The sequence below is a fragment of the Lagenorhynchus albirostris genome, chromosome 15, assembly GCF_949774975.1.
Source record: "Lagenorhynchus albirostris chromosome 15, mLagAlb1.1, whole genome shotgun sequence".
Taxonomy (NCBI): Eukaryota; Metazoa; Chordata; class Mammalia; order Artiodactyla; family Delphinidae; genus Lagenorhynchus; species Lagenorhynchus albirostris.
The window spans coordinates 67,609,135-67,633,443 of NC_083109.1; the positions used below are offsets into that span (position 1 = coordinate 67,609,135).

General features: G+C 40.2%; 1 protein-coding gene across 9 annotated transcripts; it reads right to left on the minus strand.

Moving 5' to 3' along the window:
* Positions 1 to 156: 156 nt before the first annotated feature.
* PALB2 (partner and localizer of BRCA2) lies at positions 157 to 24,273 on the minus strand. Of its 9 annotated transcripts, none has more exons than XM_060123150.1 (13): positions 24,086 to 24,273; positions 21,995 to 22,054; positions 21,755 to 21,857; positions 19,167 to 19,367; positions 15,173 to 15,849; positions 14,741 to 14,812; positions 12,855 to 13,016; positions 11,635 to 11,720; positions 10,994 to 11,155; positions 9,459 to 9,575; positions 5,371 to 5,458; positions 3,029 to 3,177; positions 157 to 659 (listed from the first exon to the last, which is right to left on the minus strand). In XM_060123150.1, the coding sequence occupies exons 1-13, from the start codon at positions 24,158 to 24,160 to the stop codon at positions 449 to 451; spliced, it is 2,163 nt and encodes a 720-aa protein (XP_059979133.1). In that variant the 5' UTR covers positions 24,161 to 24,273; the 3' UTR covers positions 157 to 448. The 9 variants fall into 9 exon arrangements, 8 of the variants coding, with proteins under 8 accessions (XP_059979133.1, XP_059979131.1, XP_059979127.1 ...); XM_060123148.1 differs by having other exon boundaries at positions 15,173 to 15,996; XM_060123144.1 differs by lacking the exon at positions 24,086 to 24,273 and having other exon boundaries at positions 15,173 to 15,996; positions 17,898 to 19,367; positions 21,995 to 23,332.
* Positions 24,274 to 24,309: the final 36 nt, after the last annotated feature.

Sequence of the window (24,309 nt, forward strand, 5' to 3'; positions counted from 1 at the left end):
AGCATAAAAAGTAATTGCGTATTAGTATACTGAGTTAACTGAAATTTACTTTTACTATGCAAGCATCATTGACTAAATATTCTAGTTGTAAAATAATTAGTTCTTGTTTCTGAAAATGATCTTTATAGGATAGGAAAAAATATGCCAAACAGGATGTATCAAAATAAATATTTATTAACATTTGAAGCTTTATGTAGATACACCTTTAAAAGCAAACGTGCAAATGTGAGGAATTACAAAAATCAACCTAAAATCCGTTTCTCCCAAATAAGTATAAATGAACATTCAAGATTAGTAGGGCCCCTACCAATGGAGTAAAAAGTCTGTCTGAATGAATACAGGTAATTACTTTAAATGACTTCCAAATAGTCTCCTTTATAGTAACAACTCCAAAAAGTACTAAGAGACCAAAAATATCCAGAACACGGTGTTTCAACCTTACCCTAACTCAGTAGTAGCGGTATACAAATATATTTCCATCTTTTTGTCCAGCCAGCAAATGAGAATCTGCACCCGACCATTTAACAAAAGACCAGTTCTGGTCAGAGACAGGTGGAAGGAGAGCAGTGCAATGACCTAGGAGTAAGTCCCAAATGGCAATGGTTCCAGAAGTTAATACTGCTGCTGCAAAATGATCTTTCACGTCACCTTCCAGGAACCTAACAGCAAGCAGAGAAAAGACAATTCAGACCACATATCAAAAAAACAAACAGAAAAAAACATGAAAAAAAACAGGCCCAAACCATGCTCTCAGGAAGAACAAAATTACCTGGAAATAGGAATGCCTGTGTTTGCAATCCAGGACTGCTGGCTATAATCACTAGAGACCCTGCCTGTCTCTCTGATGCACCTCTGTATCCCCTGCACACCAGCTCACAGGGGCCTGCCTCCCACTCCTCAAACCAGCTGAGCTCCGTCTCACCTAATTGTCTTCGCTCTTGCTCTTCCCTCTCCTTGGCAGCTCTAACCCGAGAGCTTAGCCTGGCTGGGCTTTGGTCATCATTCAGGCCTGTCACCTCCGTAGAAAGGTCATACCTACTCAGAGATCTGAGAGCGCACACACACATACACTCTGCTCCCTCTCTATCGCAGCACCTCTGTTTATCTTCACAGCACTCCTCACTATGGGAGATTCTCCTATTTCCGTGTTTGGTCCCACAAAAATGTAAACATCATAAAACAAATCTGGTTGTCTTTTTAAGACAGGGCTCTGCAGTCAGCTACCGGGGTTTGAATTCTAACAAAGAGATGTGCAACCCTGGCAAGTCATTCCACTTCATCAGTAAAACAGGGATATGATGATATAAGTACCTACTTCATAGGATGGTTGTGAAGTTTAATGAAACAGTTGATATAAAAAGCTTAGCACAGTACCTAACACACAGGAAGTGCTTAATAAAAATTAATGATTATTCCTTACTGCCATATCACCAGCACCTTGCACAGAGCCTGGTACACAGTCAGCCCTCAGTGAATATTGTGAGTGAACTAAATGATATACTTTATCTCTGGCTCGCACCCAACTTTGTATAGCTGATTCCTAGCCCTTCTTTTGAAAATCCATCAAGTTTTCCTTGACAGTCTCTCCCCAACCCTCCACTGCCAATTAAGGTGCCTTTCCATCCTTTGTGCTCCCCAAAAGTGCAAGCCTCATGGCATTGTGTGCCCTGAAGAGCAGTCACTAGTTGTTTCTTTTTTGAACAGAAAAAGGTTTATTGCAAAGGCCAAGCAAGGAGAACAAGTGGCTTGTGGTCAAAAACTCGAGCTCACTAGGCTTCTCTTCTAACTTCCATGAGATTAGAAATAGTAGTGCTTCCTACAGGATTGGCACCAAATAGGCTTTCAAGATTTACTAAACAAATGGGTTTGAAAAGTGACAAAGGATATGTTTGACCAGGTAGTTATCTGTATCCTCAATTTCTAGGCCAATGACTATGGTTCTCTCTTCATATCCAAGAAAACAAGTATTATGCAAGCATATATTGCAGATGAGAGTTCTGAGGTTCTTGTTGACCTAAGAGCATTTGCAGAAATGCCACAGCTGGCTAAGTACATAGGGAGAGAGACTTTTAGACCATGCCATGATCTTGCAAGCTTTGCACAAGATCCAAAGAAACATAGAAATATACATTGTAACTATCAAGGTTCCTTACCCTTGTGAGTTACTAAAGCTAAACTTTGTGATCCTGATTTACCAGGTCTATTTTCAAACATTAATAAAGGCAGTCTTTATAAATGATACCTTCAGATGTTGCTCGGTTCGCCTAATATCAGCACTACTTCAGAGCTTTACATAGCTCAGAAAACTGTTGGGATGACAGTAACTGTGGCATTGGGAAATAGATCTTCTCATCAGTCAACAGACAAATATTTATCAAAAGATAAATATCAACTGCCTCCATGACAGAGATTCAGTCAAGATTTCAAAGTAAAGGTGTCTTTGTACATTTAAAACTTCCTTAATTTAGGTTTCATGAAAAGAACATAAATTATAGTAAGTTTTTTTGTAGAGAATATTAATTACTTTGTATTTGAAATGTTTTTGGTATGGGAAAAAACAGGGCTTGAAAACACATAAAATACCTATCCAGTGCCATACGAGTGGGGATCATAGAATGTAGGGAATCTGAGGTTTGACTCAGATCTACTAAACTTCATACTTCATCCCACTTCTTTTTTTTTTTTTTTTGGTGGTACGTGGGCCTCTCACTGTTGTGGCCTCTCCCGTTGTGGAGCACAGGCTCCGGATGCGCAGGCTCAGCGGCCATGGCTCACGGGCCCAACCGCTCCACGGCATGTGGGATCTTCCCGGACTGGGGCACGAACCCATGTCCCCTGCATCGGCAGGCGGACTCTCAACCACCGCGCCACCAGGGAAGCCCCCCATCCCACTTGTTAATGTTCTTTACTATGATCTGTAGTATGTCATGTTTCCATTCATGTTAGTGACACAAAAATATCTGGTTTCTGTATTTGCACAAATGCTTCTTAAAATGTCATACTCATTAAATGGCAATAACACACTTGCCTTCCAGCCTGCCCTTGAGGAAGGCAGTAGAGCATCACGCCCACACTCAGGGTCGTCTTTGGGTTAATCACAATCAGCTGAAACACAGGGCTTCCCAACAACTTGCTCTCTTTGGCACAAGGGTGACTCAGAACAACAAACAGGAGCCCCTGATTTAGAAGAAAAATTAATAACCAAGTGAATCATCAAGAGTATGTGGGGGAAAAAGCACTGGCAGAGACAAAACTAAAGAATTACAGGTCAACAGGCTCTTAAATTTCCAGGATTTAATTCCTGGCTCACTCTTTTCCAGGCAGAACTGTTGAGGGTATCCCTGAGCTGGACTTCTGGCTTCTCCAGCAGAGGGCTCCCCATGACTTTACAGCCAGTCTTTGCAGGCATGACTAGCTGACTTATCAGCTTCCTCCACTTTACAGCCTACTAACATCTCATGCCATCTCTTTGGGAAAATGCTGGCATAAGAAAAAAGGGCATATAAACACATGGAGGGAGTCCTCAGACTAGAAATGTTCATCTGTAAGTTTGTTTTTGAAACTTCAGAAGACATTTTCTCATAAAAACAACCTTTTAAGTGGTGGCTGCATTTTCAGGCCAGTCTGCAATAGCCTGTTTATTTATAGAGTAAAAACGACCAAGAAAAGACACCATCACCTATAGTTGTTTCTGTGGGAGAATGTGGTACAGACCTCTCCTGGCTTTAAAATTACATGTTCTAATAATAACATTATTGTGTGTGAAAATATATGTCACACATACATGTATATATACATATATATGTACGTTGTACGTTGAAAGTAGTTATTTTGGGGGGTAAAATAGGGAAAATTAATTATAGAGCCATCTTAAGATTAATAACATTCATTTCTAATTCATCCATTTCTATCAATAGAATGTCTGAATTCTTATAATGAGAATGAATTACCTTTATAATTAAAAAACAACCAAGAGTCAAAAAATGTTACATGCTATACACTTAACTAGGGGTTGGCAAACCGTGGCCTACAGGTCAAATCTGGCTCAATGCCTATCTTTGCATGGCTCATGAGCTAAGAATGATTTCTGCATTTTGAAATGGTTGGAAAAAAGAGGAAGAACATTTTGTGCCAAATAAAATTATATGAAATCCAAGTCTCAAAGTTTAATTGTCCAAAACGTTTTATTGGAACATAGCCACATGATTTGTTTACGTATTACCTCTGCTGACTTGGGGCTGTAGTGGCAGAGTAGAGTAGCTGCAATAGAGACCATGTGGCCTGCAAAGCTGAAAATATTTACCATCTGGGCACTTTACAGAAAACGTTTGCTGATTTCTGTACTGAACTATTAACTATTATTTCTGGAGGTTGGCTTCATGGAGAAATTTTACTTCCTATCTTATACATTTCTGTGTTAAATGCTTTAATATCAAATAGGTATTAATGTTGTAATAACAAAAATGTAAAATTATTTAAATGCCTAGTAGGTATATTTAAGCATTCCAGAAATAAATTCAACCCTCTTATTTTAAGATGAAAAAAGTTAGCCCCAAGATAATGTGATAGATTATCTAAGATCACACAACATTTTCTTTGTGGCACACGGGATCTTAGTTCCCTGACCAGGGATTGAACTCATGCCCCCTGCAGTGGAAGCGTGGAGTTTCAACCAATGGGCCTCTGGGGAAGTCCCTAAGATCACACAACTTTTGAGTTCATTTCCACAGATGCTGCTAGACTAGGGAAAGATGCATCCTTTGTGTTCAGAGCTTCTGGGTGCTGATGCTCACAGAGTGGCTGGGCCGGTCAGTCTCCACACAGCGCTGAGCTGGCTGCTTCTGCCGCTGCTCATGGATCAACAGTGGATACTCAGGCAGTTATCCCTGACTCCTGGACAAATACCTTCACCCTGTTCAGATGTTAACACTGGACCGTAAGCCAAGTCTATTAATGCAATGGCTAAGAAGCTGTGTTGAGTTCTATATGAGAATCCTAAAGCCTCAGAGAAAAACATGTCTAGGACCACTTAATCATCCTTCCTAAGGGCATGCATTCACATCATAAATCATTTATGGCAATGTGGTTGGGAGCCAGGTCTGATAATAGGCCTACTATTTCCAGGTACAAATTCACAGCTGGAAATCAAGGTTTGCCCTTAAGTCATACAGCCAGAAATTTTACCCAGTCATATTGTGCCATCACTTATTTTCACTGATAAATTTTAAGAAAGAACAAACACTGCTATCCAATTTTGAAAAAAAAATAGGCACCAGGAAGGGCCAGGTAATTACTACTTACTAAGTTATTGCTCTCACTCAGTGAGGCCAACAGTAACACACAAAGTGGTCCCAGCAGATCATTACTTACCATTTCAGAATAAGCTTTGTGACAGACTGAAGCTTGGTAGGAATCACCAATGTGCATCTTTTTCAGGAGTTGACCAGTTTTTAAATTCCTTGGACACAAAAAATAAATAAGTTGTAATATTCTTCCAGCAAATTGGTTTTGACATAATGTTCTCTTATTTATCACAGAATCCTTTAGGAGGTGACCAAGGGAAAAACTCAGAGACACGGCACCTTAGTTTTGTTTAGCCACCAATTTAGCTAAAAATAAAACTATAGTTTAACTTTGCCAACAGTGTAATTTAATAGTTTAGCTTTAGATCGAATCTGCTATGCCACGAGGGATAAATCTTTTCACATTCCATGAGAAAAGTTTTCCATTATCTCATTTTACTTGTATTGAAATTAGGCACATGGCATAGCTCTATTATTAGGATTTTATCACTCTTCTTGTTATGCCTATATTTTCCATGGAAGACAATGGTCAGGAAACCAAATTTGGTTAGGGGAGAGACTACACCTAAAATAGACTTAGAATTATGTCTCTATAATATATGTTTATACTAGAGCTAGACCAAGATAATGGAGAGAAAAGATAATGTGGCTAGTCCAAGACAATGGAGAGAAAATGGACTGAGATGGGATAAAAAATGGAAAAAGGAAGACAGGAGAGGGTGAATACAAAGAAGAAAAAAATAAAGTTTGTTGGAACCACTCCTTAGCTTTATTGAGGATTTGTGACACTGATTAACTGTTCTACCATGTGACTCTACTGGTGAGAAACTTTCAATTGGCTCCCCATTAGCCACAAGATAAAGTCCGAATTCTTTTTCATGGTACTTATAACCCTCGTGAATCCAGCGCTGCAACACTATATTACTCACTGCTCCCTTACTTGAAAGCTTCTCATTGTCTGGACAAAATATTGTGCATATTCCTGGCTCTATATCCTTGTTCAAGCTATCCCTCCCAACGCGCTCCCCATTACTGACTAATTCTCATCCCTGTTATTGACAATGCCCATCTATTCCTTAAGGCCTAGATTATGTCCCATCCCCTCCCAGCTGTATGAGCTCAATTTAGATTCCATCACTCCTCCCAGTCTGCACCAGTCCACAGAAATCTCCTCTCCTCCAATTCCCTATAGTACTATCCATAGGCCTCATTTTTTATTTAATATATACTGTAATAGGGTATAATATATTCATTCAACAAATACTTCTGAAGTTTCTATGCACCAGGTACTATGTATAAAAACTGAAGAAAGAAAACTAAATTCTCATGTACTTATGCAAGGTTTTCCTCATATAAAGAACACCAGAATGGTTTATTCCTTACAAAGGTTAGTACAAGTTCCGTATTTAGTAACTGCGTTTTCCCCAAATCCCAAAGCACTTTGTTTAAATCTCTATCACTTTGACCTTATGTAAATTGTAAAGGAATTATATACTTTGAATTGCAAAGCAATCTTATTTCCCTACTAGATTTTAGGGGGCTTGGGACCAAAATTCATATCTGATTCATATCTGCATCTCTCACAGAGAATGGTACATAAGTAGAGATTCAAATACCTAGTAAATAATTGAAAGATGGGTGCTCTGTTAATATAGCTTGATCAAGATTAAATATTTAGACCTTCAGCAATAGTTTCAAAAAGGACCACTGAACCTTGATTATAACATGAATCACTTTAGACATCTAACATATCAGGTCAATAGGGAAGGTGAACAACTACTATATGTAAATGTAAAGTTATACAGAGCCCAAAAGGTAAATGATAGATTTTGATAGACATCTATGAGTAACTACTCTAAGCAAGGAGCTAAGACAGACACTGAGAATAGATATAAGATACAGTACCTATCTTCAAGGACTTTCATAATACAAGGTAGTATATGCTAAGTTAAAAATAAGGGCAATATGAACTCAGAGAGGAAAACATCAATGAGGGTTGAGGTGCTACAACAGAACTTAAGGCAACTTACGGCAACCTTAAACTTAGAATTTAAACTGATACTTACAGGTTAAGTAGAGAGGTCCCTTCCTAGCCTCAAATTCCACTGTGATCCCTTATCTATGAAATGCCAAAGGCTATTATTATTAGAAGGGGGGAACTGAAGGATGGAATGAAAAAAGGGAGTGAAGGAATAGGGAACAGGTGGAGAGGAATTTTTGTGAAGCATAAGGGAAATGAAAGCTGCAAAAAGCAAAATGGGCCCCCATTGAAGGTTTTATTTTTGGCGGCGGGAGGTAGGAGGACTGCGAGGATGAGTATTTATAAAGTAATAGTATAAAAGATGATCTGGGGGCTTCCCTGGTGGCGCAGTGGTTGAGAGTCTGCCTGCCGATGCAGGGGACGCGGGTTTGTGCCCCGGTCTGGGAAGATCCCACATGCCGCGGAGCGGCTGGGCCCGTGAGCCATGGCCGCTGAGCCTGCGCGTCCGGAGCCTGTGCTCCGCAACGGGAGAGGCCACACAGTGAGAGGCCCACGTACCGCAAAAAAACAACAACAACAAAAAAAATGATGTGGAGGTTGAATATTGATTGATGGCAAGGAGACCAATTACTAGATTATATAAATAGTGTAGGAGCCAAACAATGAAAGTCCAGACTACAGAAAGAGCAAAAAGAATAGAAAAAACAAGTTTTATTAAGAACACTGTTCTCAAACAAGACCTATGTGTGGAAACCCTGAGGAAAGTGCCTAAAGTGGAAACCTGCTCCTTGAAGACAGCAGGACATCTGAAAACAAAGTCTTCTGGCAGATTAGGTCTTGGTCAAATTCCAGAGGCTCCCTGGTGGGGAGGGGACAAAGTTTCTCTCAGGGGTCATGCTTTCCTCGTTTATTCCTAGAGGGTTAGGACTGGAAAATGCAGAACAGGCAGGTAGCAGTGACACTAATATCTTAACTTTCTTTCACCAAGACCCATTCTGGCCCCAAGGGAATAGTTAATGGAGAAGCCTTCTGAGAAAAAAAAAAAAATCAACCTATTCTCCTACTACAAATTAACCTTACAAATGCCTGTGGCCAGGTGTGGTTCTCTTCCACGGTCAGGAAAGAGAGGTGGCTGGGGACTCTTCGACTTCAGTTACCCTACCACAAATGTGTTAATTTGAATCTTGAAATCATGTTTTATACATCTAGTAATTCTGGATAGTATTCTAGACATTATGAATGACACATCACATAAACTCTACATTCTGTTAGGTTCCTCTGAAAAATATTGATTTTTTTCCCCCTAGTAAACAGTGAAATTGGCTAAACTCAAATTCCAAATGCCGAAAACCTGGTTCAGTTCTTTTTGCTTTACCTGGGCTGCTTCAAGTCTGTCCTGCATACATGCAGTTTAAAGGTCAGCCAGATATTTAGGTAGAGAATATAGCCAGAGTTTAGGGCTCCTTCTCTGGTTCTCTACTTTTTGGGATTTTTCTTCCTCGCTTTCTAGCTGCTGTAGTTACCTTGATCTCTATCCTTCAGTCCTTTAAGCCAGCAGGACAGAACATTTTCTATCAGGCTCTTAATAACTGAGTGTGCAGACTGGGGCCTGCCCGCTGAACAGGAGATTCGCCCAGTGACATTTCCTTCTTCTAAGTATTGAACTTCCTCCAGCATATTTCTTTTTTCTTGCTCTCTAGTGCTTTCAGATAGTTGATTTTTATATTTTGTGCAGAGTTCATAGGTATTTTAAGTAGGAGAATTAGTCTGAGAAAGCTACTCAGCCATTAACTGGAAGCAATTTTTTTTTTTTTTTTTTTTTTTTTTTTTTTTTTGTATTTTGGCTGTGCGGCGAGGCACGTGGGATAGTTCCCTGACCAGGGATCAAACCCGGGTCTCTGCAGTGAAAGCGCCAAATCCTAATCACTAGGCCACCAGGGAACTCCCAGCAGTAGATTTTTGTCAACAAAAAAAAATTTCATTTATTTTAAAATTGTCTGCTTGGACTGTCTGAATTAATCTTGTTAAGACAAGTATATAGCATTTGATAGTAAACAAACAAAAACACAATCATATTTACAGAGTCTCTTATTTAATCTTAATAACCCTGTGAAATTAGAGGTAAATCCTTATATTACAGATGAGGAAACTGAGGCCCTCGAGGGAAAGCTTACCAAATAACAATGTTGTTCATTACAGTGGTACCAAGCAGAGCTTCCTGCATCCCTTGAACCTCAGCAAAAGTTAGTATAGTCTCTTCAGGGTGCATCAAAAACTGTTTTTCTTTGCTTCTGCATTAAAAACAGTATTAAAAATCAGCACTTTCTACCAAAGCAGTTTCTAAGCAGCCCTTCTACATTATTATTGAACTATGCATAATAAACACTAACCTAATGCCAGAAAAAAAATTTCAGCCAAAAAACACATGTATTCTAAACTTTCTACAATGAACATTTATTACTTTCATATTACCTACCTGGATATATTGCAAGCACCTCAAATTCATCATATCCAAAATTAAACTCACCAGCTCTCTCTTTAAACCTTGTGTTTCTTTCTGAATTGCTATCTCAACTAACCGTTCCACCACCCACCCAAGTGAGCAACCCAGAAACATGGACTTTATCCTTGTGTCCTTCCTCTCTATTTACTCAATCACCAAGTCCTAATGACTTTATCATCTCATCTCTCTCAAATCCATCTGTTTCTCCCCATCTCCACTAATGCTTTCCTAATTTAAGCAAACAATTATTTATCTCTTGCTTATTTTACTGCAACAGGTCATGGATTAAATAAGACAAACAAGGTCCATGCCCTCCGTTATTAGGAAAGACAAATAATTACAATAGGGCTTCCCTGGTGGCGCAGTGGTTAAGAATCTGCCTGCCAATGAAGGGGACACGGGTTTGAGCCCTGGTCCGGAAGATCCCACATGCCTCGGAGCAACTAAACCCGTGTGCCACAACTACTGAGCCTGCGCTCTAGAGCCCGCGAGCCACAACTACTGAGCCTGTGAGCCACAACTACTGAAGCCCGTGTGCCTAGAACCCATGCTCTGCAACAAGAGAAGCCACCGCAATGAGAAGCCCGTGCACCGCAACAAAGGGTAGCCCCCACTCGCCACCACTAGAGAAAGCCCACGCATGGCAACAAAGACCCAACACAGCTAAAAATAAATAAATAAAATAAATTTTTAAAAAATCACAATAAAGTGTAACGAGTGTATAACAGACATAGAGGATGCTATGAGTTCCATTTTTAGCATGTTGAATTTGAGGTAACCACGAGATGTCTAATAAATAGGCATGCAGGTCTAGAGGTTGAGAAAGAGCTCAGAGTTAGAAATATATGTTTGCAAGTAGCCAGCATCCAGATGGTACCTGAAGCAATGGAAACTGAGTTTGTGAAACCAGAAAAGGGTATAGGATCTTGAGGTATTTGTAATACTTAAAGGATACACAGAGATGTCAAGGGAGACTGAAGAACAAACTACACTTGCTGAGCCTCTCTGCTCCACTGCCTTCTTCCCTGCCATGTCTGGCTCCATTCCTCTGAACTGGTTCTATGTTATAGCCCAGTATTGAGGCAGAACCTGCTATACTACACATATAGCAGAGAAAACAAGATCCTACTGATTCAACTTTCTCTGAAACCCTGTGATAAAATCATTCTTGATCTAATAGTTAAAATCAACCAATGCTTTTCTTACCCTCCATCTTCTGCAAACGTCATGATTTCTACTTGTTGATCACAAAGGGTCCCACTGCTACTGACTAGCCTCCTCTTTGTCAGGCCAAGCACAGCTTTTATATTTCCAGAACTCAGGAGCACTTGCTTTTCACTTTTACCATCAGGAGAACAAAGTAGTGCCCTAAACCAAATATAAGGAAAAATGCAGAGAAGTCAGGAGTAAGTCTTTAATATTAAAGAACTAGGTTCAAACCTTAAAAGTAAACTTCAGTTAGGGATGTCATTGATAGTTTTGTTTGTTTGTTTTTTAACAAATCTCTCTTTAGACTAAATTTAGATTCTTTCAAGACTCAAGACTAGGTTATAACTTGTGCTCAAAACAAGCTGAGGGGCTTCCCTGGTGGCGCAGTGGTTGAGAGTCCGCCTGCCGATGCAGGGGACACGGGTTCGTGCCCCGGTCTGGGAAGATCCCACATGCCACGGAGTGGCTGAGCCCGTGAGCCATGGCCGCTGGGCCTGCGCGTCTGGAGCCTGTGCTCCGCAACAGGAGAGGCCACAACAGTGAGAGGCCCGCGTACCGCAAAAAAAAAAAAAAAAAAAAAAAAAACAAGCTGAGAAAGATCAAGGGAAAGAAAAGAATACTCCTTGAGAATTACATACCTGATTTCTCTGATTTCCAAGTTTCCCAAAGCCACACACACAAGATTACAAACATCAGGCACTAGAACTATCTGTAATACTGGGACCTAAATAAAACAAAACAGCCAAAAATTATATTTGGTTGTTTCATCTTTAATTAATCTAAATTTTCCAAAATTTGTCACATTCCTTTCTAGTGTCATTATACCAGGATAGTTTCCAACATCTGAACAAATGTGAAAACGTTCAGCAAACACCCTCTTTTTATAAGCTTAAATCCAAATAAGCTATGTGCATAATAGTGTTTACTGTGGCATTTATTTAACACAATCTATGCTCTAGCAATGGGAGAATAATTAAATAAATTCTGGCATGTGGATGAATGGAACAATCTGTAGCCATTTAAAGTAAGTTTATTCACTGAATGAATATTTATTGAGCAACACTCTGCAAAGCACAGTGCTAGAAGCCGGGGTATACTGGAGAACAAGAATGAAATCTGCCAAGACAGTAGTAAATCTTAAGCATTCTCACCAAGAAAAAAAAAAGGAAACTGTGAGGTGATAGATGTGTCGATTAACTTGATTATAGGAATCCTTTCACAGTGTGTATGTATATCAAATCATCACACGTGTATATCACAAATGTACACTTTAAATATATTACAATTTTATTTGTCAACTATACCTCAATAAAGCTGGAAAAATAAAATTCAAAATAAACAAATAATTAAGTATGAAGAATATGTAGAAACCAGGAAACATGTTTATATGGTAAGAAAAGGCAGGCTTAAAAATTTTAGGCACACTAAGATTGCAACCATGTAAGATACGTACAAAGGTAGACAAGGACAGAAGAAAGTATATACAGAAAAAAAAGCAGAAATAACATTTTGGTGAGAGGTAAGGAACAGAGGTATCAGCAAGTTTAGAAGTCAGAATAGATATGAAATTCCAAGCTCCTCCAGCAGATCTAGCATAAAAATGCATCTCTGGATAAATACATGATAAAGCAAATAAAGCACAGTGTTAATTGTTGAGACTAGATGCTGGGTATATGGGTGCCCCCTGCACCACTTTTCTGTATGCTTGAATATTTTCATAATAAAGTGTTGGGGAAAAACCGCATCTCTCTGCTCTGTCTTGCATAGTCATAGATCCCATATTTTTGGTAAGCTGCACATCTATATTACCATGCAAATGATTGGAAAGATCTCTTTCAGCTATAATATTCTGACTTACCTCTGCGAAGTGCCAGGAATAAATTTTTTCCCACTGCCAAGTATCCAGAGGTTTCCAAAGAGAAACTACGTATTCACAAGCAGTTATGATACACCGTTCTTTGAAACCAGCTATTTCCCACCACATGGCACTCACATCCACAGAACAGGAACCTGAAGGATTCTAACACAGAATGGCAACAACAGTTATGTTAAAGGGATCCTTGGGGGCTGCTTAATAAAAAGAATTAAGTATGAAAAGTAATGGATTACAAGGATTAGATGAAATACCAACTAAATGTAATTAAAATTTTATGCAGGTCAAAAGAAAGAGCTTTGTGGGTCTTACGGAACTACAACAGTTGTCCATACACACTTACAATGATAGATTTAAAAACATGTAGCTCCAGACTGGAAAAGATTCAGATTTAACCACAAAAAAACAGACCATAAGAACTAACTGGAACATTAATTAGCTCCATAAGAACCTTTGGAAATGAAACATTCTGATGAAGCACCCATGGGTTGAAGAGGGAACAAAACTGAAAGAACATATTATTTCTAAACGAACATGCAGAATCTGGTGGCCAAAGCAGTATGCCCCAACCCCCCGAAACAGAAAAAAACACAAAATCCTATAATTATAAAGGTATTTACAAAGTAAGCAAGCAACTCAAGAAGTTAGTAAAAGAACAATGAAATAAGCACAATGATAAACAGAAGGAAGGACTTACTAAGGATAAAAACAGAAAAAAAAATGAAATAGGAAATCAAAAAACTCAATTAACAATCAACACAACCAAAACCCAGTTTTTTTGGAAGACCTATAGGATGGACAAACCTCTTAAGTCTGATATAGGAAAAAAATACTTTTATATAGAAATGGGGAGTGAGAAGAGAGAGGCTTAACTGCATATACACAGACCAAAAAGCTGTAAGAATAATAAATAACTTTTTACCTACAAATTTGAAAATACGAATGAAATGGTTGATTCCTTTAAGAAACTAAGTTATTAAAACTGATTCATGAATAGCTTTGAAACAACATAGGTATCATTATGTGTTTTTTATAGAAAAGGAATCTGGGGCTCAGAGGCTAAATGATTTGTCCCACGTCACACAGCCAGTGATCCGGAGAAATAGTTTATGTGGATTTAAAGCTCTTTCTTCTACACCAGTTGTTCTCAACTAGAGGCAATTTTGCAACCCTCCCCTGGGGGACAGTTAGCAATATCTGGAGACACTGTTGGTCATCAGTACTGGAAAGGGGGTGTTACTGGTAGATACCAGGGCTGTTGCTAAATACCATACAATGCACAGGCCAGTCCCCTACAAGAAAGAATTATCCAGCCCCAAATGTCAACAGTACTGAGATTGAAAAACGTTGCTCTACACCATCCTACTTCAAGTATAAAAAGTTAACCAGGACAGGGGTCTAATCCACTTCTCTGGATTTACCAAAATATCATTAACAGAATACTATAATTCATATTTCTCAGAACCATATATAACACATAGCATATGAAAATTAACCATTCATTATGTCATAACCTAGAACTGCTACCCATTTTCTTACAAATCACCACAAGTGATTCTTCTAAAAATACTATATCATTTGGGTAGGAGAGTCATGAATGACCCCCCCCCCCCGTCAAAATACCTGATTTAAAATTTAGATACAGAGAGTTAAGTTGTTCTTGGCAATAGCTTGACATATAAACTTCTTCAGAAGATCTCAAAATATATTCACAGGTAAATATTGTGGAAAACAAAGAATTTAAATCTGTTTTTCTGAATCTATTCTATCAAGTTTTTCTAATGATCAAATTCTTCCGCATTTTCCTATCAATTCATCACATTTTTCACATGTAAGACACAAGACATATTATAAGTTAACAGTCTTCCGACCTTTAACTTTGAAACCAATTGTAGGGTGCCTGGGTTTAAGCTATCACAAGCAGGAACGTCTGCTATTTCAGTCTGTGGAAACAAAAGTCACATAATTAATTTATACTTTATGTATGATATCAGCCTGCATCACTCACTCATCAAACTATTTCCTATGTTTTATTTTCTATGGTAACAGCGGCAAAGTTCCAAATGCAACAGCTTCGTTGATAACAAAGAGAACAGGATCCCTTATATTTAAAAATATATATTTTTTAATTAATCCTAATTTCCCCAGAATGAACTTAATGTTTATAGTGAAGCCATATCACAGAAACATGTTAAAACATTCTCAAACACTGAGGAACTGATGTGTAAGGTGGTCACGCTGTCCATATTCACTAAGATACTTCATTTCTTCGGAGAAAATTTCACAAAGGAAGCAGTCTGTACCTGTTCAGTGGAATGTTTCCGTAATTCCTGGCACGTGTTTCCACGGAGCTGATTTTCTTTGTAGGTTGATGACTCAATGGGTAGAGCTGTTGCTTGCGGACCAGAGTCACAGTCACGGGAAGGCTGTCCTTCCCTTCCTGCCACATGCAGGCTGCTATCCAATTTTGGTGGGCTGCTCCAAAATTGTTTATGGTCACTAGCAAGGCTGACTGCGGCTTTTAAGTGAGAAAGCTGGGGTGTAGAGCAAGCTTGTCCAACAACCTCTGCAGACACCTTTTCTCCATGGGCTTGGGAGCCAAAAGCTGGAGTAGAGCCTAAGACGGGGAAAGCGGGTGAGCATAGCTCTGCTGTCCGTCTGTCATTATCATCAGATGCAACAGTATTTACAGGAGTGAAAAGTAAAATGGATGAAGAAAGCCCCTTCTCCTGCGGCTGGCTTTTTTGGTTTGGCATTTTAGGATGTGCCTTTCCTGGCAGGATGATCCGTTCCTCTTTCCCATCCTCCTTCTCTATAGTGATTTGTTTAGGGGTCAGTTGCTCCACAGCAACACAATTTCCCCCTTTAAGATGTCCCTCTCCATATATTTTTGATCCAAAAGGCTCCATCAGCTTTTCTGAGCAAGACTTCAGTTTTTCAAGCTTAAGAGGCCCAAAGTCTTCATCAGGTAACTGGAAGTCTGTGATTTTGAGAAAAGGCGACAGATGCTTTAAATTTAGCGTTTCACTCTTATGAACTGGAGAACTGAAAGCATCATCATCCAAAGATAAATACACGTAATTACTGTAAGAAAGGGAGTCCTCTTTTTGACAATGACCTTCCTTCTCTAAAACAGAAAGCAACAGAATACCCAACAAGAGACATTAATTCTCAACGAAGAGTGAGATTCTAAACTCCAATATAGTGCAGAGTTCATCACTTTTCCCACCCATGACTCTGAAATCTCAGTGAACAGTTCAAAAATCAGCCATAGGTTAGTGGTTAACTAGCAGCTCCTCCTGTAGGAGCAAAATCAATGTGGTGCTGACAGCACTAGCTAGAAGGGAGATGGGGGTGGAGTCCCAGCTCTGCCACTGATTCCCTGTGTTACCTTGGGCAAGTCAATTCACTTCATTTTCTTTGTCCCTCCTAGGGGAACTGGACTAAGAATCTCTAAAGTCCTTTCTGATCCAGAACTATGATTCCAACAGGCTACCAGAGTACAGTCTACAAAATGCTGGCCCTTCTCACTGAGGAAAACTTAGTCCCCTTTTCAAGCAAAGAGTAATTTACTAGACTTAAAGCGACAGGAATTCTGTATCACTCAAAGTGTAGCTGCATCCAACACCTAATAAACAGATAAGAAAGCTGTGGTTCATGTATACAATTGAATATTATCCAGCCATAAACTGATACAAGCTACAATGTGGGTATATCTCAAAAACTAGCTAAGTAAAAGCGGCCAAACACAAAACGTCACATATTGTATAATTTCATTAATATGAGATACCCCCAAATAAGTAAGTCCACAGAGATAGAATACAGATTGGTGGTTGCCAGGGACTGACGAGAGGAAATGGGAAGACACTGCTTAATGGGTATGGGGTTTCCCTTTGGGGTGATGAAAGTGTTTTGGAACTAGATAGCGGTCATGGTGACACAACACTGAGAATGTACTAAACGTCACTGAATTGTTCACTTAATTTAAAAAGGTTATTAACTTTATGTTATGTGAAGGTCACCACAAGAAAAAAAAATTTTTTAATGTACCTGCAGGTTACTGAAATCACAGCAGATTATTTCAAAGTATACAAAAGAACATTTCAAGTTTATTATTAGATTGCCCTACATTCCCATTCCTTTGTTTTCTTGTTGGCCTAAAATATGATGATAAAAAAGTCATGATTATTATTTTTAAATTAATGAATCGTAGCTCATAGACCAAAGCCTGTGTCCAGTGGTATAGAGCAGCTGGCTGCCTGTTGTGTAAATAAAATTTTATTGAGACGACCACATTTACATATTGTCTATTGTTACTTGCACACTATACTCATGTAGCTGTGATGGAGCACAAAGACTATACTTCGTATCTGGCCCTTTACAGAAGGTTGCTGAGCTCTCACACAGAACTGGAGTGAATGATCTAGATTTTGTGCTCAGCTCATCAGATATAACTCCTGAGTAAATGAATAAAGAAGTTTAAATTATAACATGTCACTTGATATCCTTCAAAATCTGTGTCCTACAAACCTCAGAGAGACTGTATTAGATATTTTACCCCCAAAAGTGGCTCAGAACAACTTCATTTTGCTAGACAATCATCCCCAAGAGTTTGTCAGGGGACTCTTACTCTGACACAGATTTAATTTTATTTCAAAAACATTTCCTATATTAGTTACTTCTCCCTATGGATAAAAGATTGTATGGTACCTCAATAAACACTAATTTTAGGTAAATATCCAATGTATTTTCCGTCTAAGTGTCAACTTTTTCACCCATATTTGTGAACTCTGGTACCATCCAGCTAGGGTTGAATTCTGACTCTGTCATTTTAAAGACAGAGTACTTTGATCTCCTTGCCTTAGTTTCCTCATCTGTAAAGTGAAGATAAAAATAGATTCTACCCCATGTACAGCTGGTGTGATGATTCAGTGAGTGTATGTACAACGTTTAGAAAGTGCCAGGTACATAGTGCTAGCTACCACCACCATCAACCACAACTCAACTTACCTTTACCTCTCTTCTTACCGTGAATAATTGCTTTTTCATTCTGATCTCTGTGCAAGGCAACTTCTTCCTTGGACCTATTAACACCTGATGTGCCAGAAGTTGGCAAAAGTAGTTCATGGTGATCTAACAGAGGGGTGCAGACTGACTTTCTTCTTCCTTTGCGTTTTCTACCAGATGGCTGGGTAACCGCCTTCCCAGAAAAGTCATTTTTAGTGGGGCCAGCGGGAGAGTTGACCTCAGTTAACGAGAGAAGTTTCTGAGGACTTTTTGAACTTGGTTGTTCTGCGTACGTGTCCGACATCTTAATTTCACTTTGGTTAGTTTCTTCATTGGAAACGTTTAACTTTTTAGCAGATTCCTTATTTTTATTTTTAAAGCCCTTTTTTCTGACATCCAAATGACTTTGTATTACAGCCTCCAGGGCTACTTTCCTCTGGCAATCTGACATGCGTCGTGTTGTTCTGACATAATACTCTGCAGGAAATAGAAGGCCTTCAAGCACTGTGCAAGAATGTGTTTGATTTTCTGTAGAAACGGGAGAAATTACTTCTAGGCTAAGACTCTTAGACTGACTTGGAACTTCTTTTTCCAGACGACTTTCGTTTCTACCACCAAGAGCATTATTGGGAGATTTAAAAGACATCTCTGTGTGATTTTGTTCTTTTAAGTTTTGGTTTTCATTTGCCACTAAGTTATCATAGGTGAGTTCATTTATAGAACATGAATTACCTGCCTCCAAGTTAGGACTTCTAGGCGGCTGGTCACTTGCACTTATACTTTTGTTTACCTCTGGGTTATCTGTAAAGACAGTCATTTTTTTGTTTTGTGTCTCTAAGTTTACAGGCAAAGCAGGGCTAATGTTTTCTAAACTGTGAGTAGTGAGTTCACAGTTACTTTTAGGAGGCTCATGCTCGAGGTGCTGACCACTACTGCTGACTGATGGAACATGCAAAGGAAGAGTAGTCACCCTGGGGAAATTATTTCCTCTTAAGAGTGCATCAACATCTCTCTGCGGTTTGGCGTTTGGCAGAATTAATACACTCCCTACATTAGTTCCTGTAACTGGTGCTGGAGAATCGGGAATGTCAGACTTAGGACTTGACGGGTAAGTTCTTATCTCAGTTACAGGTGTCTTAGGATTTTCTCTATTGATTTCTTCCTGTTCCTTTAGTCTTTTTCCAGAGAGTATGAGCAAATCAATGTCAAAGAAAGACTCTCTCTCCTGTGAAATAAATGTTCTCTCCTGTTTCTTTCTTCTCCCTAGCAGCTTACTCTGCCTTTTCTTACCATCAGGGCCACTGACCCCGTACGGAAAATGTTCTTGGATATCGTCTGATCTTTGTATGCGTGATCCTTCTGCTGGGATTCGTCCAGGGCTAAAGGACTCAGGCTCAAGGTCAAGTGTGATAGGTGTCTTTTCTCCAGTTTCTTTATCGACGTGGGTGTTGATTTGCAACGTGTCACAAGGAGATACTTTATTTTTAGGTTCTGAGGACAAAAATTACATAGTTAATATTTTCCTTGTAAAATGACATAAAAACTACCCCATATTTATTTTTAAATGTTACATATAAATACTACAAAACATTTATTTAAAAGAGAGTCAATGCTATTTCATTCAGACAGATCAAAGTTCAAGGTTTTTTTTGTTTGTTTTTTGTTTTTCTTTCTGCGGTACGCGGGCCTCTCACTGTTGTGGCCTCTCCCATTGAGGAGCACAGGCTCCGGACGCGCAGGCTCAGCGGCCATGGCTCACGGGCCCAGCTGCTCCGCGGCATGTGGGATCTTCCCGGACCGGGGCACGAACCCATGTCCCCTGCATCGGCAGGCAGACTCTCAACCACCGCGCCACCAGGGAAGCCCGAAAAGATTTATTGCAATCATCTTTTCTCTTAGTTTTGTCTTCCAGCTTCATTGAAGTACAACTGACAAATAAATATTGTACATATTTAATGTGATGTTTTGGTATATGTATATATTGTGAAATGTTGCTACAATCAAGCTAACATATCCATCATTTCATATAGTTACAATTTTTTGTGTGTCATGAGAACACTTAAGGTCGGCTCTCTTAGCAAATTTCAAGTATACAATATAGTATCATTCCTTTTTTTTTTTTTTTGGGCCGTGCAGCACACAGGATCCTAGTTCCCTGACCAGTGATCAAACCTGTACCTGCTGCAGTGGAAGCGTGGTGTCTTAACCACTGGACCGCCAGGGGAGTCCCTACAAGGGACCACCAGGGAAGCCCCATGTCTTTTTTTGACTAAAGTAATTTTCACATCACTTTTCTGTTCTTTTTTTTTTTGCCGCACTGCACGGCATCTGGTATCTCAGTTCCCTGACCGGGGATTGAACCCATGCTCCCTGCATTGGAAGCAAGGAGTCTTAACCACTAGACCACCAGAGAAGCCCCTCATACCACTTTTCTACTTCATTAGCTTCCAATTTTATGATTATAAATTACCTGACTTCTAACATAAGAAATGATTATTGTTTTTTATTAAAATGTTCCCAGTCAGACTTTTTTCTTTGTGCATATATAATTTAAAAAAATCATCTTTCCGGGCTTCCCTGGTGGTGCAGTGGTTGAGAGTCCACCTGCCGATGCAGGGGACATGGGTTCGTGCCGTGGAGCAGCTGGGCCCGTGGGCCATGGCCGCTGAGCCTGCGTGTCCAGAACCTGTGCTCCACAACGGGAGAGGCCACAGCAGTGAGAGGCCCGCGTACCGCAAAAAAAAAAAAAAAAAAGTCATCTTTCCAATATTTAAGCAATAAATATAATCGCTAAAAGTTAAGAGAGGAAAAAAGCAACTAAATATGCAATCCAACTGAAATACAGTTTACTGCTCACAGAATGGGAGAAAATATTTACAAATCATGTATCTGATAAGGGTCTAATAACTAGAATATATGAAGAACCCTTACAACTCACCAATAAAAAGACAAATGCCTAATTAAAATATCGGCAAGGACTTGAAGAGATATTTCTCTGAAGAAGATATACAAATGGTCAACAAGCACACAAAAAGATGTTCAACATCATTAGTCACTAGGAAATGCAAATCAAAACCACAATTAGATACCACTTCATATCTACCAGAATGGTTATAATCTTAAAAATAGAAAATTACACGTATTAGCAAGGATGTGGAGAGACTGGAACCCTTGTGCATTGCAGTGGGAATGTAAAATGGTACAGCCACTGTAGAAAACAGTTTGGCAGCTCCTCAAAAAAGTTAAACATAGAATTATCGTATGACCTAGAAATTCCACGCCTAGGTACATACCTGAAGGAACTGAAAATATATGTCCACATAAACACTTGTACATGAATGTTCATAGCAGCATAATGGCCAAAATTCATAACAGCCAAAAAGTAGCAACAACCCAAATGTCTATTAACTGACAAATGGATATACAAATTATGGTACATCTATATAATGGAATATTATTCAGCTGCAAAAAGGAATGAAGTACTGATGCATGCTTAGATGAATGTATAGATGGATGGATGACAGTTGAAAACTTTATGCTAAGTGAAAGATAGTCACAAAAGGCCACATATTGTATGGTTCCATTTATATGCAATGTCCAGGATAGGAAAACCCACAGGGACAAAAAGTAGGTTAACAGTTGCCCAGGGGTTAACGGTAGGATGGGCACAGGGTTTCTTTTAGGGGTGGTGAAAATGTTCTGTAATTAGATAGTGACTAGATTATACAATTTTTTGAATATACAAAGAACCACTGAATTGTACACTTTAAAGACTCTACTGCTACTGCTTATCTTCTGACCGTGAGAAAAAGAACCACAGCCAAGTTTACCTGGTAAATAAATAATAAAGCAAGTATAAGTGAATGGGCTCGCTTTACCTGTGTCAGTTAGCTGCGTTGAAACTTCCTGCTGGAGCGAGGAATCTTGTCCTTCTACTGTTCTCTTAATGGAATTCTTAAACTTCTCAGCTCTCTGGGCACGCTAGAGAAAACAAAAGCAGCTCACGAAACAATTTTACAAAAAAGAAATAAATTTTGGTTAAAAGCTTTATTAAACGAAGAGCTGTTTTTATATTCTTTGTACCACAATACCAATTTGAGAGAATAAGATTCACTTACCTGAAGGCGGGCCAGTGTCTTGCTGTATTCCCTTTTCAAGAATGCTAATTTTTCCTTCAACTGGAAGAAGAAAAACACCAAACAAAACTGAGCAGGTAGAAAGGAGGCATCAGAGAGAAGGGATGCAGTGCCTATCAGACACAAGCATGCGGCGCCCAGCTGGCCCCTCATCTAGAGGCAGTGGAGGAAGCGGCACTGACTCATTCTACTTTCAGTTCTCACAGAACATCAAGCTCTACAACATCTCAGCATCTCTGCATAAGTTGTTCCTATCACCTGGAGCATTTCCTCCCCAACTCACTTTGCTAATTCCTACTGATTTCTCAAGACTCAGCTTAGATTTTTATTTCCCTGGGGTAAACTTCTAGGTCCTTCTCCAAATCCAAGTTAGGCATTCCATCTCTCCTCTGTGCTTGCTTTATCACAGTACTTATTACACATATTGTCTGTTTGCTTCTGTTTCCTCCCATCTCACTGTGAGATCCCTGAAGGTAGCAGGGGCTGTCATCCTCAGACAGTCATTCGACTAATGAATCAGTCATTGGTCCAGGTATCTCCAGCACCTAGAACCATAACTGATACCTACCGTGTGTCAGTTCCAGTTCCAGGGGCTAGGTATACAGAGTGGTCAAGACCCCTGCTCCCAGGCAGCTTACACATAGTGAGGGGTACAGATAATAAACAAGGAAACAAATAAACAGGTGAGATGATTTCACATGGTCATCAATACCTAGACAAACAGGGTGATGTGAGAGTGTCTGGGCTACAGAAGAATGGACTACTTTAGAGACAGTGGTGAGGAAGGCATTTCTGAGGACTACCATTTGAGCCCAGACCTGAAGGAGGAAAGAGCTAGCTTTGGGAAGATCATAGGGAAAGCAATTCGTCCAAGATGACACAATTCATAAACGGCATGGTTCACACCTAGACTGCTTCTCACAGCTTCCTACTTATCACCGTTCTTATCAACGTCTGGGAATTAGCTTGTTGACTTGTAAATGACCTCTGTCACCCCCACCGCAAGGCAGAATGGGATAAGAGGACTGATGAGTTATTGTGAATGAAGAGTTTCAGCACGATGCTTGGAAGAGCCAGCCCAAGATGCATCCGAGTTAACATTCGCCGGCCCACGTACAAGGTGTCATGTATAAGGATATTCAGAGCAGCACTGTCGTACAAAGAAAAGCTGCAAACAACCTAAAAGGCTCTCGACAGAGTAATATGTAAAGAAAAGGCGGCACTTCCACGCTGCTGGATACTATAAAAAACTTTTAAAAATAAAGTAGGTGGGCTTCCCTGGTGGCGCAGTGGTTGAGAGTCCGCCTGCCGATGCAGGGGACACGGGTTCGTGCCCCGGTCCGGGAAGTTCATCCCACATGCCGCGGAGCGGCTGGACCCGTGAGCCATGGCCGCTGGGCCTGCGTGTCCGGAGCCTGTGCTCCGCAACGGGAGAGGTCACGGCAGTGAGAGGCCCGCGTACCGCAAAAAAATAAATAAATAATAAGGTAGGTAAACATGGACTGATGTGGATGTTAAACACGAAGAAGGAAAACGGAAGTTGCAGAACCATCCGGATCATACCATTTACGAACATTCACCTTTCCAAAAAAACGTATTACTTTTTGGTGGTTAAAGAACACAACTGCACCCCTCCACACCCCCACCGCCCGTTCAACACGCGCGCGCGCACACACACACACACACACACACACACACACACACACACACACAGGTGCACAAAAAGGTCTGAAATCCAGATTCTTAAGAGATTTACTTAAGGGGGTGGGGTGGGAGAAGCCAAGATTGAGAGTGTGCAAGGTGGGCTGGGGAGGGTGTCAAAGCGAACTTTAGCTTTATCTACACTTTTACATTTTGTACTTTTGCATTTCTGCTGTAAAGAAACTTCGTTCTTCAAACGCCACCACGGGAGCACAGGGCTCTCCCACACTTTCACTTCCTGTGCCCCCTCAGTCCAGGGAAGTGGGTGAGAGGTCACTGCCGCCCTCTGATAGTGGAGGAAACAAAGACAGGCCTCAAATCCTGGGAAAGGGGGTCAAAGTTCTGAGTCAACCCTTCCCGCATCCCCGGCACCTTTTCCTTCTCCTCACAGCTGAGGGGCTTCCCAGGAAGCTCTTCCATCTGGCCGGCGGCCAACAAAAAGAGCATCTGTCGCTGGCCCCGGGCCTGCGGATACGAGGAGCCCGGCTGGCCCTAGGCCCCGAGGCTCCCGGGGAAGGTACGGGGTGCCCGGGATCCAGTCAGACCACGGTCAGCCGGCCCACGCGGGCTGGGTGCACCAATCACCCCTTCCAATT